Raw genomic sequence first — 13,618 nt, 5'->3', positions numbered from 1 at the left:
TCTTGCAGGTGCTACAGAACCTGACGTATGCAGATGAGATGACCGTACATTGTGTCCACAACGGCTTGCAAATGCTCCCGGCCAGCGAGTGGAAACTGAAGAGCTTCATCCGCCGTTCCCAGCGCAAACTCAAACACGCGGCTAACCAATGACACGCTCAGGGCTTGGGAACAAACACGTGGCTGACCAATGGACTCCTCCCACCCAGCCACATTTAAACCTGCAAAGAGTCAGTCTTTAGAAACTGCACAGTACAGAGAACAAAACAATTGTTCTGCAGTTTGTTGGTTTCCAGGACTGCTTTGTTGCTAGTGTGTACATTTCCTATACATTTATAAATAAGAGCTGCTTTACAACAGCATACGTTTTAAGGGTCAGATTTGGACCCCCAAGGTGTTCAGAAGGCTTGCTTATACAACATATTCATTCTACAGCTATTTCTATTTCTTCAGGGTCATTTTCCATTAATCACTGGTCGCTTCTGACTGCCTGTAAGCAGGCTGTTTGTTCCGGTTTTTTTTTTACAAAAGAATACGTTTGTGTATTTTCATATTTGGGAATTAAAGTTGTTTCTCACTTGTGCTCTGTGGAAAGGACTTATGTAGTGAATTTTGGCAAACATTTTATGAGGCTGCCGCTTTAGTTTGCCCGCCCTGGATGTGTGTTGAGGAAATGCATTTTGCTGAAGGCTCATTTTTAGGTCAAATCGTTTGGGATTCAAATACTTTTCTGCGCTTGATCTTGCCTGATGCAGTTCAGCCAACCTAGAGGCCCAGATGGCAGGGTCTACACTTTTTTAGAGCAGTTTGAAGGTTCTAATACATCAAAGTCAAGTGAAGAAAAGTATTTAGATCCAAAATAATTATTGTATTTGACCCCGGTTTGATATCAATTATTATTGCCCAATTGGTTGATGTGCAGAGCAACCTTTTGGATCAACCTTATCAAAATGTACAACTCAACCATATTAAAATGAATCATTTTATTAAGTTGCAACAAATATTCAATTTCTAAAGATGAAGGTTCAAACTATCTTAAATAACAGGGTACAGTCACAAAAGTGAATGTGAAAGAAAATCCCAAACCACAGCTTCCAAGATGGTTGCAGTAAAAGGTAAAACCAAGATCCACAAATCAGAAGGCAGCAGTGTTTCAAAACGCAAAAAGGAAAGATCAGGGGAGGATGATTGCTTTCATTGCTTGAGGTGTGGAAGTGGGGCCAGACAAATTTACTCAAAGGGCTAAGCACTACGACATGATCAGTCATAGTTTTAGCCTCAATAACCAAACCAAACCTGAAAAGGTAAGGAAGCAGTCCAATGCAGCTATTGAATACCTCTACAAAAAAGGGAGTTTACTTCTGTGTCCAACAACACGATAGTTGTAGATAATTTAATCCAGCCAGTAATACTCTCTACTGGATCCACCGAAACTGCTTCAAAATTCACAGCTGAGGTATTAAGGGGTGTAATTTTAGTTGTAGAACAGCATTGGAAATCTGCCAATAAAACCCATAGCGGAAGAAACTTCCGGGTTGGCAGACGAAAAGACGTCAACACACTGTCTTACAGGTACTCCAACACGATTGCCAACTCTGCTGGAACTCAGGGACTGACTTTATCAGTGGTTCAAGCCCCGGTGTAGCCACAGTAAGACCTGCACAGCCGCTGGGTTCTTGAGCAAGGCCCTTAACCCCACATTCTCAGGAATGTCCATTGCCATAATTCATGCTCTCTAAATTTCGAGGGGCTCACTCCAATACCTTATTTTTCTCCTCAGTTTTCTTGCCCCTAGCTCCACCCATCGGGAGGTGGGCGAGTTGGATTCACAAAAAATACTTGTCAAAGGATGCGCTGATGTTTTCTTGCTCAAAGGACCCGATTCCCCGGATCAGGAGCACATGTGCCTTCCCGTCGCGACCCCTGACTTCAGCCACACTGGACAGTGTTCACAGGACTGGCCACCAGTTCATACCGCTTGGCCTAGCTACAGTGGTGCCACAGGCATTTCCCCTATACTTAATGCAACCAAAAAAAAAAAAACAGAAGGAATCACATAATTTTATTAATAAATAATTGCACAGTAAAAGCACATTCTGAGAAAGGGGAGAATAGCTGAGAGGTAAAGGAAACAAAAGCTGATTTTTTTTTTTAGATTACACAACGGTTCATTCTAATCGGGCAGCCGGCGGACGGACCCCCCGGGTCTTCACTCGTTGCCGCTGTCCTCGTTGTCGTCCTCCTGAGGCCCCTCGCCCAGCCCCTCCCTCTCGGGGAAGTTCAGGATGTGGCGGTTGGCCTGGATCAGATACTGCTGCTGTTTGAAATACACCTTCAGCATGCCTTTGATCAGCACGAACGCAATGCCGCCCTGTGAGGGGGAGGAAGAGCGGTCAGATGGGCCGGCGTGTGACAGTTTGACAGGTATAGGGTTTTTTGGGGGGTTTTTTTGGGAATAATTCTTTCAGATTTTTCCCATTTTCTCCCAATTTGGTAGCCAATTGTACCCTATCTAATCCAATTAGTGTTAGCTGGGGGATACACTGCTTACACCCCCGTCCCATCGGCGGCCCAGAGGGAGAACAGCACGCCTTCTTCAAGCCGTCTCGTCTCACAGCCATGCACGCGGCCATCCCTACTAGTCCCTCCCTTGGAGCAGCGAGCTAATTATGCCGCTCCATCAGAGCCGGCCAAACTCAGCTTTTGACAGGACCGGGAATCGAACCGGTCCTCGGTGTGCAACTGTAACGAACTGATGCCTGCATCAAGGTCCGTTACTTTGGCCGTGCGTCACCGCGGCCCCCATGAAGCTGGTATTGTGAAGTGAAGAACACGAGATCAGCCGTGTTCACCTGCTGCTATCTCCACCCGTCCCAAATGTTCTCTCGATTGCTCCCTTACACTCTCCCTGACGTCACCCTCTATCCTTCCTCTCTGTTCCACACTCATTTCATCCACCCTCACCCCCTCACCAGTATGGTGCGCTGCAGGCTGGATGGAACTCTCCGGAACATCAGACGCCCCGCCAGGTTGGCGATGGAGGGGAAGACCAGGGCACCGCACAGGGTGCGTGAAATTGAGAGGTGGTCGCTGCTGTAACCCCCATCCCCCGGCACCCGTGGCACGGGCCGGCCAATCCCTGCAGGATACCAGAGACCCGTGTGATTACATTATTGGCATTTGGCAGACGCTCTTATCCAGAGCGACGTACAGTTGATTAGACTAAGCAGGAGACAATCCTCCCCTGGAGCAATGCAGGCTCAAGGGCCCAACGGCTGTACAGATCTTATTTTGGCTACACCGGGATTAGAACCGCCGACCTTGTGTGTCCCAGTCATTTACCTTAACCACTACGCTACAGGCCGTGTGATGGACCTCGCACTGATGTGTTCAACTTGCCTCTCTTACTAACATGAGCTTCTCAGTTTTTTAGAATTGAAAATTCAGTTCATACAAAGTTAATTAACTTTAAGAATTCCTTCCTGTTCCTGTCGGGCCCTACCTGGCCAGACACCGCTGAGCAGCTGCAGTTTGGTGGAGTGTTTCTGCCACAGTCTGACGATGTAGTCCTCCCAGCGAATCATCTTCCCCAGCACCAGCATGACCGGAATGGTGGGCAGCCCCATGAGCAGAAAGAGGGGGTCTGCCCTCTCCATCACATCCAGCCCCTTCTTATGACCTACCACCTTGGAGAAGAGGAGAAAGAAGCGAAGAGGAATGGGATGAGGACAGGTGAGGAGAAAGAAGGGGAGAGCGGAGGGGAATGGGATGAGGTGAGGAGATGATGATGGTGGGTGCAGTCCCTGGAGTGCACAGATGCACATCTGGATCTGGCAGGTTGATGTACGGAAGCTTTTCAAGCCGTTCACTGCCTCTCCACATGCCATTCAGACACCATTGCGCTGACCAGTACACTGTGCCCACCTGCATGACTGTGACTGCTCCATAAGTGACCGCTGACCAGTACACTGTGCCCACCACGACTCCGGCTGCTGCAAAGGGGCTGATCCTGGAGAGCACCCGGTCCAGCTGCTGGAGGAAGTATACCAGGGGGCCTGGAGAAGATGGGGAGAGGGAGAATATTGAGATTAGGGGAGAGAAAGAAAAGAAGGGTGGGGACCAGTACTCTGTATCAAGGTATCCACAGGGATGGAAATGGAGGGGTGGACCCCGGTCAGTTTCTAGTTTCCTCAGTTTCTCAGGTCCTGAATTTCTATTCACTTCAATACCTGCAAGGCCTGCGCGACGTTGCCTGTGTTGAATACATGCAGCCAATAAGAATGCAAGCCTCTTTCCCCGTGCACTCGGACCTGAGATTTGGATGCTGCTGTATTTGACAGAGAGACTGTTAGCTAACAGCTAGGTGTGCTGCCATTACAGTTTTTGGATGATTCTGACAACTGTTTAGCCTCTTATCCTTTTGTGTTAGCAAGCAAAGTGCAAACTTCTGTGGGTGATCTATGTAGCTAGCTCACCCTTGATGGGCAGCAAACTAGCCAGCGAACTAACGCTAGCTAACGAGTTGGAAACTTTATTTGATCCTAACTGCCTCACTAGCAAACTAATGAATGTTAACAATATTTTATTGGTTATTTTAGTTATTGAGATCAGAAATCCAGAGATGAGGTCAGGAGAAGTGAGGTGGCAAGGGAAAGAGAGGTGAGAAGGCTCGCTACTTCAGGAATAGCCAGTCCATAAAACTTTGTTCCAGAACTCATCTCTGGCTCATACACTTGCCTTCCGATTCTTACTACTGATGAGTGGTTTGTATCTTGTGGTCTAGTCTCTAAAATGCTGTGCTCTAAGTCTTCTTTGAACGCTTGATTGAGATACCTTCACCCCTGCCCTGAGGAGATCGTTTGTGATGTCACTGACTGACGTTTTGAGGTTCTTTTACACAGCTCTTACAATGACAGTCAACTGCTGTTGTTTTCCTTGGTCCAGCTGTCCACCTGTTGCTTAGTACACCAGTGGTTTCTTTCTTTTTCAGGACATTCCAAGTTGTTGTACAAACTATACAAAATGATTTTCCGTCTTTTCTAAGCTTCAGAATGGCTTACTTTTCTCACAGGACACATCTGAGCAACAAGAAATTGGGTTGTCTGATACAAAAGATGTTATGTTCTAAGTTGTTTAACAAATCTAGATGAGAATACCAAGAAATAAACGATGAAATTTGGATCTGTCATCTCATGACCTCAATTGTCTTCGGTGCATAGCTGAAACAAAGGAATTGCTGTTCCAATGCTTTTTGAGGGGACTGTACAGGAGATGACATCTAAATTTCATATTGTATTTCCTGGCACTGCCCCCGGCGCATATGCGTGCTGTAGGAAAAACGTCTTCCGCAGAGGAAGAGAAACAGTCCTGGAGGTAGGGAGAGGAAAAAGTCTTCCGTAGAGGAAAAGAAACAGTCCTGGGAGGGAGGGGGAGAATCCTGAGGGCAGAGGGTGTGAGCGCACGTACCCATTTTGGGAAAGACGATGTGGTACTCGGTGCCACACTGGGGGCAGCTGACGGCTCCGGCGCTGTTGCCCTTCTGCTTCTCATCCAGCCAGCGCTGCAGGCAGGCCTGGTGGATCCACTTTGTGCAGCCCTTACACCTGCAGGGGCTCACCCACTCCGCTACACGGTCCTCCCGCTCAGTCGCAAAGCACACCCAGCAGTGCCTGCAATACACACACGGTCATATGGGCGTGGGCATATATATACGCGCGCACACACACATACACACACACACACTCTCTGGCAGGGCAGTGGAGTTAACGAGTGGAACAATCAAAGTCGACGTCCTGTGTTGAGGAAATAGCCCGGTCATAATCATTATTTATTTTGCCCCACACATATTCCCATAGCCAATTAAGAGATCATACACGTGGTCAGCCCATTTAAAGCTATAAAATCGCTTGTACATTTCAAGCACAAATTGCATATTGCATGGTAGGATATAGTAGCCTGTAAAAACAAGAACCTGACATTGCGGTTCGCCTCAGGACACTAATTAATATGTAACCAGCAACATTTGATTAAAGTAAGAATCAAAACAAACAGAACTATTTACTGTAATCCCAGAATCCCAATGTGTCCAATCTGAATACCGTATTTATATTTAATATTTTCTTGGCTATTGTCATTTGCATCTCGCATACGCCAATTCAGAAACATTTCTGTAGATGAGTGAAACATTGCCTAGCCTATAGGGCACTTCCTATGCGAGTTATTGTTTTCCAGGGTTCAGTGTTCATTTTCAAAAATAACTATTTCCTAATGTAATGGTAATAAATGGTAATAAATATGCCATTTGGAAATGGTTGACTAAATTCATCCATGCATATTTATGTAGGCTACTGAAATAATTCTAGTTCCTGTGCTTATGAAGAGTCGTGCTGGTTTTATGTACAAACACATAGCCTATATAAATCTGCTTCCCCGTTTCAAAATGCTGAATTTGTTTGTAGGATATGAGCCATAAAAACAAAATGACATTTCCCAATCTGGGTAGGATGACATGCGTGATAATAATGACACACAAATTTGCCTAAATATTTTCCATAACTGGGGGAATTGGAAGTTCTCCTGGATCTGAACGGTGCTAGATTTTGTGGGTTGGGTTTTCCTAGTATGTGGGCGTGAGCATGATGAAGTCATCCAGAAATGTGAAAAGACTTCCGCTAAAACATACAACGTTGTACACTTCATTGGTGGAGTGGAGGAGCGCAGAGTTTTAGCCATTTTGTTCGTACACATCGAAAATGGGTCAGACGAGGGAGTCCACAAAGAGCGGTTTCCGGGGCACGGACTGGAGGAGGGTGGTAGTGGAGTGAAGGAGTATGCACTTTCCAGCTATCGGGATGCACCCGTAGTGTAAACACGGGGTTAGATCAAAATTTTCCCCACTCCGATGGTTGATGACATTAGCTGAAGCTCTTGAGCCATATCTGCATGATTTTGTGCATTGCACTGCTGTCACACAACTGGCTGATTAGATAATCGTATGAATAAGAAGGTGTACAGGTGTTCCTAGCGCTCAGTGAGTGTATAACTAGACTGGAACGCTCTGCCAACCTCAGCAGTGAGGCACAGGGAGTCTGGCTGCTGAGCGCAGAAGAGATTTTTGCCCGCTGACTTCAATGTAAAAACCCAAGATGATTTAACAAGCAAAGAAAACCTTATCAGCCCATTTTTTCATTATGTGTTGTAGTCTATGAAACGATGATCGTTTTGGTCCAGATGTTTTTGGAAAATACCTTTAATACCTTTTTTTACAATAGAAATTATATGGAACCATGTCTCCAATCACTTTTCTGAGGCCTGGAAGAATAAAATGTGTAATAAAAATGCTGAGGGGTAGTTAACAATATCATGAACAAAAACGACTCCATCTCAGCTTTATAACTATGTGGGTTGGCAAGCTAGCATTCCTAGGGTAACCTATAGCTTGTTAGACAAGCAAGGTAAGCCTAATCAACTGGTACTTTGTTCTGATAAGTACATTTTTGCAAAAATCGTTATTATGGAAGGTTGTGTGTTCCTTTTTTACAGTTCACTGACAGTTAAATGATTATATGCACACTATTGGCATTTCTGTGCACACATTATTTGGTAGAGAAACTATGTACAAGTTAGGGAGATGAGACTTTGCATCCTTACTTCTCAGGAGGTTCCTCCACACAAGCCATGGCGTGTCAGCTTGGGTCACCGTGAACCCGTCTCACCATGGGTCGATCTGCACGATGGCTGGGCAAGGGTTCTGCGCAAAGCAGACAAACACATAACTCATCTAGAGCTATAATAAGCATGCTTGTGCATACGATTTATGCTTCGATATCCAAAAACGTTCATCCAAGCGATCTTAATAAACGTTAATACTGTCATAAACGACAGCAAGGAAAGTGAAAATGAAATGAGAAATGAAAGTGAAATATGTGTTCAAATAACCAATTTGGAGAAAAATTGTTTTTTTAAGCCAAGGATTACTAAATTCCTTTTTCCTAACCGGCTACAAAGCTAGCTAGGTAGTATGCTATCAAGACATGAACGTGAAGACAGCGGTGTAGCTCATTTAAGTTAACTTCCGCCAGCTGTCTAAACAACATTTTAAAACCGTAACTTAAATCAGCAATTGCCAAACTGCACTGATATTCCAATATCATATGAAAATATTTAAACCAGAAATCGCCGTTTACACACGTGGATCTCTTGAATGTCAATTAAATTCAACGTTTACTGAAAACGTTTAATTTGTTTAGCTAGAGCTAGCTAGCTAGTTAGACTTGCTAACTTACTACTAGCCTAGATAGGCAATTGTAGATATTCGCGAACGCTAACAGCGCAACTGACAGTTGTTAGCTGCTATAACTAACGTTACGCTAGCTAACAGTTACAGCATTCGTGAAAACTCGATTTTCAGCGTGTATTATTAGCTTAGCTAGCTAGCTAGTATGTAACAACACCGTGTTCCTTAAAATCTCAGCTAACTAATTTGGCTGTCGTTGTCAATTTTAGGGTAACGATACGGCGATAACAAGCTAGCTAGCTGCCGTCATAACTAAGTTATAACATTACAACTAAAAATATAACTATTAGCACTAGCTAGCTATACCGCTAGCTCTAGACTAGCTCGGTAAATTAATCTAGCTAATGTTAACCGGTGTAACCAGTGTAACGTTAGACTAGCTAGGTAATTTTCGGGAACTTGAAAATAATGACTAACATTGGCTAGCTACCTAGCTAGCAAAATAACTTTTGGTTTTGTTTCACATAGAGCTAGGTAACGTTAACACGTTTGATTTTTCAGAGACGTTAACTGGTCATGTTTACTTCAGCTAGCCAACAATACGCTGGTATAAATAAAGTGACGACCAATCTTCACATGATAGCTAACGTTAGACTAGATGTTAACAAACAAACTCGCCTGTATGTAAACAGCTCCGTGACTCGGCTTGCTCGATACTTACTTATACAAGAGGCATCTGACTGATGCGGGAGGGCGCTAGACATATCATTCACATCCAGCCACGCCAACCGGGTTGTGTCTAAAGCAGGGGGCCAGGGAATGGATTGCCATTCTCTGAGAAGCTCTAGTGGTTACTCAAGGTATTGCAGTTTGCCCCTGAACATTTTCACCATTGAAGTCCATTCAAAACTGCGAATTTACCCTGGCCAAAAGATATTATTTTAGACCGTACTTTTCAACTCTAAAATGTATTCACTGTGAACTAATTACTCTCCAGTGACGGATTTATTTTCTGAGCTACACAGAAGAAGATCTAGGATTCATTCTATTCAAATTTGGTCCGCATGGTTTTAGGTCACACTGCACGGACTTGTTCACGCGCACACCCGCGCACAAACCGGCCGTGATTGACTCATTGATTGATACGCTGAAAAGGGTTGAGAGAGAGAGTTCAAGTAGGATGGGAGATGCGTGACCCTGGTAGCAAAATTCATTTCTACCTGCCATAGCCTGAGAGGCTGTGATGACAATGAAGACAAACCCTATTTATCTATTATTAATGTCATTGTTGTTTGGTTTGTTAACTGTTCATTTAATTGTTCATGTTTTATTCGTGTATGTTTTATGTTTGTTGTACGTCGCTCTGGATAACACAGCGTCTGCAAAATTCCATTTATTTAGCAATATGTACATATTTATTGCCTGCCAATAAAGCATATTGAGTTGAATTGAAATTGAGTTCCCTGCACACAGATCGCTTCTCAGCCGAAGAGATCGGTGATAACATGAATCCACATTGTGTCATAGCCTATTCTTTTGATGATGTTGTTACTTTGATATTATCAATGAAATTTAATTCAATTAAAGTTGCTTTATTGGCATGACAGAACAGTACATTTTGTATGGCCAAAGCTTATATATATATATATATATATATATATATATATATATATATATATATATATATATATATATATATCAGTGGAGGCTCCTCCATAGAGGTGGAGGAGGCCTGGCCTCCCCAATAATTTGAGAGAAGAGAGAGATTTAAAAAGAACAATAAATATATTTATTTTATTTATTTATTTTAACAAAAAACAGATTTTTTATTTTTTTATATTCATATTATTTTAGTTTTGTTCATAAATCTAAATTTTCCCATGGCTAAAACCCAATATTGCAATTGTAAAGCAACAGGCCAGATTTCCCTATCAGTGTGTATTAAGGGAGGCCAGGCCTCCCCTAGGAAATTAGCTTTTCATAGAAGTCAATGTAATGCATTTTTTTTCATGCCAATATGTGATTGGCCAGATCACTGAAAATGGGTGGGCAACGGAGGCCTGGCCTCACCATGCATTGTGTCCAGGGCTGAAAGATTGACATTTTGTTCGTCCAATCACATGCTACTGGTTCATTTGGAATCAACTATCCTTTCCTTTCCTATTCAACACAGAAGCCATTTTGAGAATTCGCTAGTCACTTCAGTCAAACAAACACTCGCCATAGTGGCTACGAGTGTCCTATCAACTTGTGCTTTTCAGGAAATTTAGAGAACACCCCTGGCTATCATCCCTGGAGTTCATTTGCTCATTTGGCCAAACACTTTTGCTTAAAACTACCTCGGAAGTCGGCGAGATTCTAGCGCAATTTGAGCTCTTGGGCTGGAGATATGCAGATTCCAGATACTAGGGAGTGAAAATGACATTCAATAGGTCATGTTAGACACCATTTGGGATTTATTGAACAGTTTTATTTTTAATGTAGTCCATTTCGTTTTATTACAAGTCAATTTAATAATCTTCCATATCAAATTACCGAATTGTTGCTCTGTGAGGAAATTCACTCTAAATACGAATAGAGTGCTGCCCTCTAGTGGATAACGTTAACGTTAGATAAAGCCAACTGGAACCATATTTTTACATATTTTATATTAAATATATTGAATAAAACTACATATGATAAAGAAAGCGTTATCTTATCTTTTTTATATGCTAAACTTGATTAAATTGGTGATTACATGTTGAAGCTGTAGAAGAATGAAAAATGTAAGCTAAACAAAATTGTTTTTAACTACATAATTAAAATTCCTGCCTTTTACACATGTTTACTTGGCATTTATATTACATCCAAATGTCATTTCTCAGCTTAATTATCAGGCAGGCTCATAGACTTACAGCAATGTCATTTCTTCAGGAAGGCACAAGGCTAAGCTCTGCACAATGAATTTCATCAGCCAGAACTTTCTGACTGTAGCTTACACTCCAAATAGTATGCCTTTGGCCAGCACAAAGACAGATAAGAGAACAGGGAACATTCCATCGCGAGTGAAGTGAGCAAGCGGAAAAAAATGGCCTCCTCAATTCTGGAAGTCACCAGCCTCCACTGATATATATATATATATATATATATATATATATATATATATATATATAAAACATAAATTTGACATTGAACAATACTTGAATGATTGGCATGAATGGTTATAAACAAATAAACACAAACAATAAATTTGAAAACCTTTAAAGATTTATTATCACTGTCAATATTACTAATAATAATGTTACCTGCAAAATCGTTTCCATTGCTCATGGTGATGAATCAACGAATAAATGAAAAATAAATAAAGCTGGCTTATGTTCAGTGAGCACTTTATTAGGTAGGTTCTCCTCTGCGCTTAGCCCGTTCTCCTCTGACCTCTCATTAACAATGTGTTTCTGCCTGCATAGCTGCTGCTCACTGGATACTTTTTGTTTCTTTGCAAACTCTAGAGACTATTGTGCATGAAAATCCCATGAGATCAGCAGTTCAATCCACCTTGTCTGGCACCAACAATGATTCTACTGTCGAAGTAATTTCTTTCCCATTCTGACATTTGGTCTGAAAAACAGCTGAACCTCTTGACCATGTCTGCATGCTTTTATGCATTTAGTTGCTGTTACATGATTGGCTGATTTAATATTTCCATTAACCTCACAGCAAGGAGGTCCTGGGTTCGAATCACCGTCGGCCGGGGCCTCTCTGTGCAGAGTTTGCATGTTCTCCCCGTGTATGCGTGGGTTTCCTCCGGGTACTCCGGTTTCCTCCCACAGTCCAAAGACATGCAGGTTAGGCTGATTGGAGAGTCTAAATTGGCCATAGGTATGAGTGTGTGAGTGAATGGTGTGTGTGCCCTGTGATGGACTGGCGACCTGTCCAGGGTGTATTCCTGCCTTTCACCCAATGTATGCTGGGATAGGCTCCAGCCCCCCTGCGACCCTGTTCAGGATAAGCGGGTTAAGATTATGGATGGATGGATGGATGGATGGATTAACAAATTGACCTAATAAATTGGTCACTGATTGCACATTTAGTGTACTTGTTTTAAATACAATAAAGTACGACATAATGCCATATATTTGGAAATATACTTTCAAAGAAGTATACTTTTGCATACTTTAAAGTACAAAACCAAGTACACTTTGGGCCAGTTTCACAGACACAGACTAATCTTATTCCTGGACAAAATTTTGTTTTGTATGAAGATTCTCCATTTTAATCTTCCAATTAATGTAGGAGTAGGCCTAATCTGTATCTGTGAAACTGGCCCTTCAAGTATTCGTAAACTTAAATAATATTTTTAATACACATTACATTATATTTTATTTAACAGATGCTTTTATCCAAATACACATGACATTAAATTTTATTTAACAGATACTTTTATCCAAAGCAACATACAAAAAAGTGCATATCATAGAACAAATAGAACAGGGTGGATAAGGTACAATTCACATGTGATTGGTTGTAAAGCCATGAAAATAAGACTAGTACACAAGGTTGATAGGCCAAGTCAGACATCTACAACTTCAGGATCTGCAGTACAAATTCAAAAGTCCTAAATTAAGGTACAAAATGCAAGGGGCTGAAAAACAAGTGACAATGTATTAGGGGACTCCCGCAATGCGTGAAGAGATGCGTTTTCAGACTGCAGCGACACTTAAGTATATAATTTTATAACTTCTTTGGTTTATTTGAATTCTTCTTCTATGACCATGCTTTTACCATTACATTTTTAATGACAGTCATTTATTTCATTGGGAAGTGCATTACATTGCAGACCCAGGTAGGAATTGTGCCGTGTGAATGAATTGATTGATTGATAGAGGTCACCCACTCTGCAGTGTGTTCTGTGGGGTGCAGGTGAAGTTGTTGCTGGGTGGAGTTCCTCCCTCCTTCTTTATCTTCTCACCACAGCATATGCAGAAGGCCAGCACTCACGTGTGTCAGTGACACACTTCTGCAGCTGTTTTCAGTCCTTTGACGCACATAACACACCCAAGAGCGTGACACCGTAAAACAAGTAAGGCTCCTGCAACTACAAAACCGTAAGTGATTAAAATACACTTTTTTTATTAACAGAGCAACCATAAATAAGTTGCATTAACTTATATTGTGCTGTTCAGCTAACAAGGCTAACAAGACTAATAAATCCAGTAAAATATTTGTAGTTTTGCGAACTACATTTTCTCGCTCTATTCCAATACAAAAACAAAATTACCAAGTTTATTTAACTAAGAATTGTATACTGGTCCAGTGTACAAAACATAAAGGTGTTGGGGTGAAAAATAAACTAGACATGACAAAAATACTATGAATAATAGTAAATTATGATAAAAAGATGATC

General features: G+C 42.1%; 2 protein-coding genes across 3 annotated transcripts in view; one reads left to right on the top strand and one right to left on the bottom strand.

The window, feature by feature from the left end:
- The window catches only part of smc5 (structural maintenance of chromosomes 5), a 25,057-nt gene extending 24,464 nt beyond the window's left edge, over positions 1–593 (top strand). Inside the window, exon 24 of the mRNA XM_061262798.1 lies at positions 9–593. Within this exon, the coding sequence (XP_061118782.1) occupies positions 9–152 (144 nt within the window). The 3' untranslated portion in view covers positions 153–593. The remainder of the gene's footprint in view (positions 1–8) is intronic.
- Positions 594–967: 374 nt separating this feature from the next.
- On the bottom strand, positions 968–9,101 carry marchf5l (membrane-associated ring finger (C3HC4) 5, like). 2 transcript variants are annotated; one of them, XM_061262800.1, is made up of 7 exons: positions 8,957–9,101; positions 7,650–7,749; positions 5,466–5,668; positions 3,924–4,054; positions 3,502–3,685; positions 2,972–3,138; positions 968–2,370 (listed from the first exon to the last, which is right to left on the bottom strand). In XM_061262800.1, the coding sequence occupies exons 2-7, from the start codon at positions 7,676–7,678 to the stop codon at positions 2,209–2,211; spliced, it is 876 nt and encodes a 291-aa protein (XP_061118784.1). In that variant the 5' UTR covers positions 7,679–7,749; positions 8,957–9,101; the 3' UTR covers positions 968–2,208. The 2 variants fall into 2 exon arrangements, with proteins under 2 accessions (XP_061118784.1, XP_061118785.1); XM_061262801.1 differs by having other exon boundaries at positions 8,914–9,033.
- Between the last annotated feature and the right edge of the window lie 4,517 nt (positions 9,102–13,618).

The sequence above is a fragment of the Conger conger genome, chromosome 12, assembly GCF_963514075.1.
Source record: "Conger conger chromosome 12, fConCon1.1, whole genome shotgun sequence".
NCBI classification, from domain to species: domain Eukaryota; kingdom Metazoa; phylum Chordata; class Actinopteri; order Anguilliformes; family Congridae; genus Conger; species Conger conger.
The sequence above is the reverse complement of the archived record's forward strand: the minus strand, read 5'-3'. Positions and strand labels throughout refer to the sequence as shown.

Bases quoted from the DNA above. Each gene is read 5' to 3' on its own strand.
- marchf5l (XM_061262800.1), bottom strand. From the start codon at position 7,678: ATGGCTTGTGTGGAGGAACCTCCTGAGAA. The intron at 4,055-5,465 runs GTACGTGCGCTC...CATCTTCTCCAG, and splicing joins CATCGTCTTTCCCAAAATGG to GCCCCCTGGTATACTTCCTC. The intron at 2,371-2,971 runs GTGAGGGGGTGA...TCCCCCTCACAG, and splicing joins GCCTGCAGCGCACCATACTG to GGCGGCATTGCGTTCGTGCT.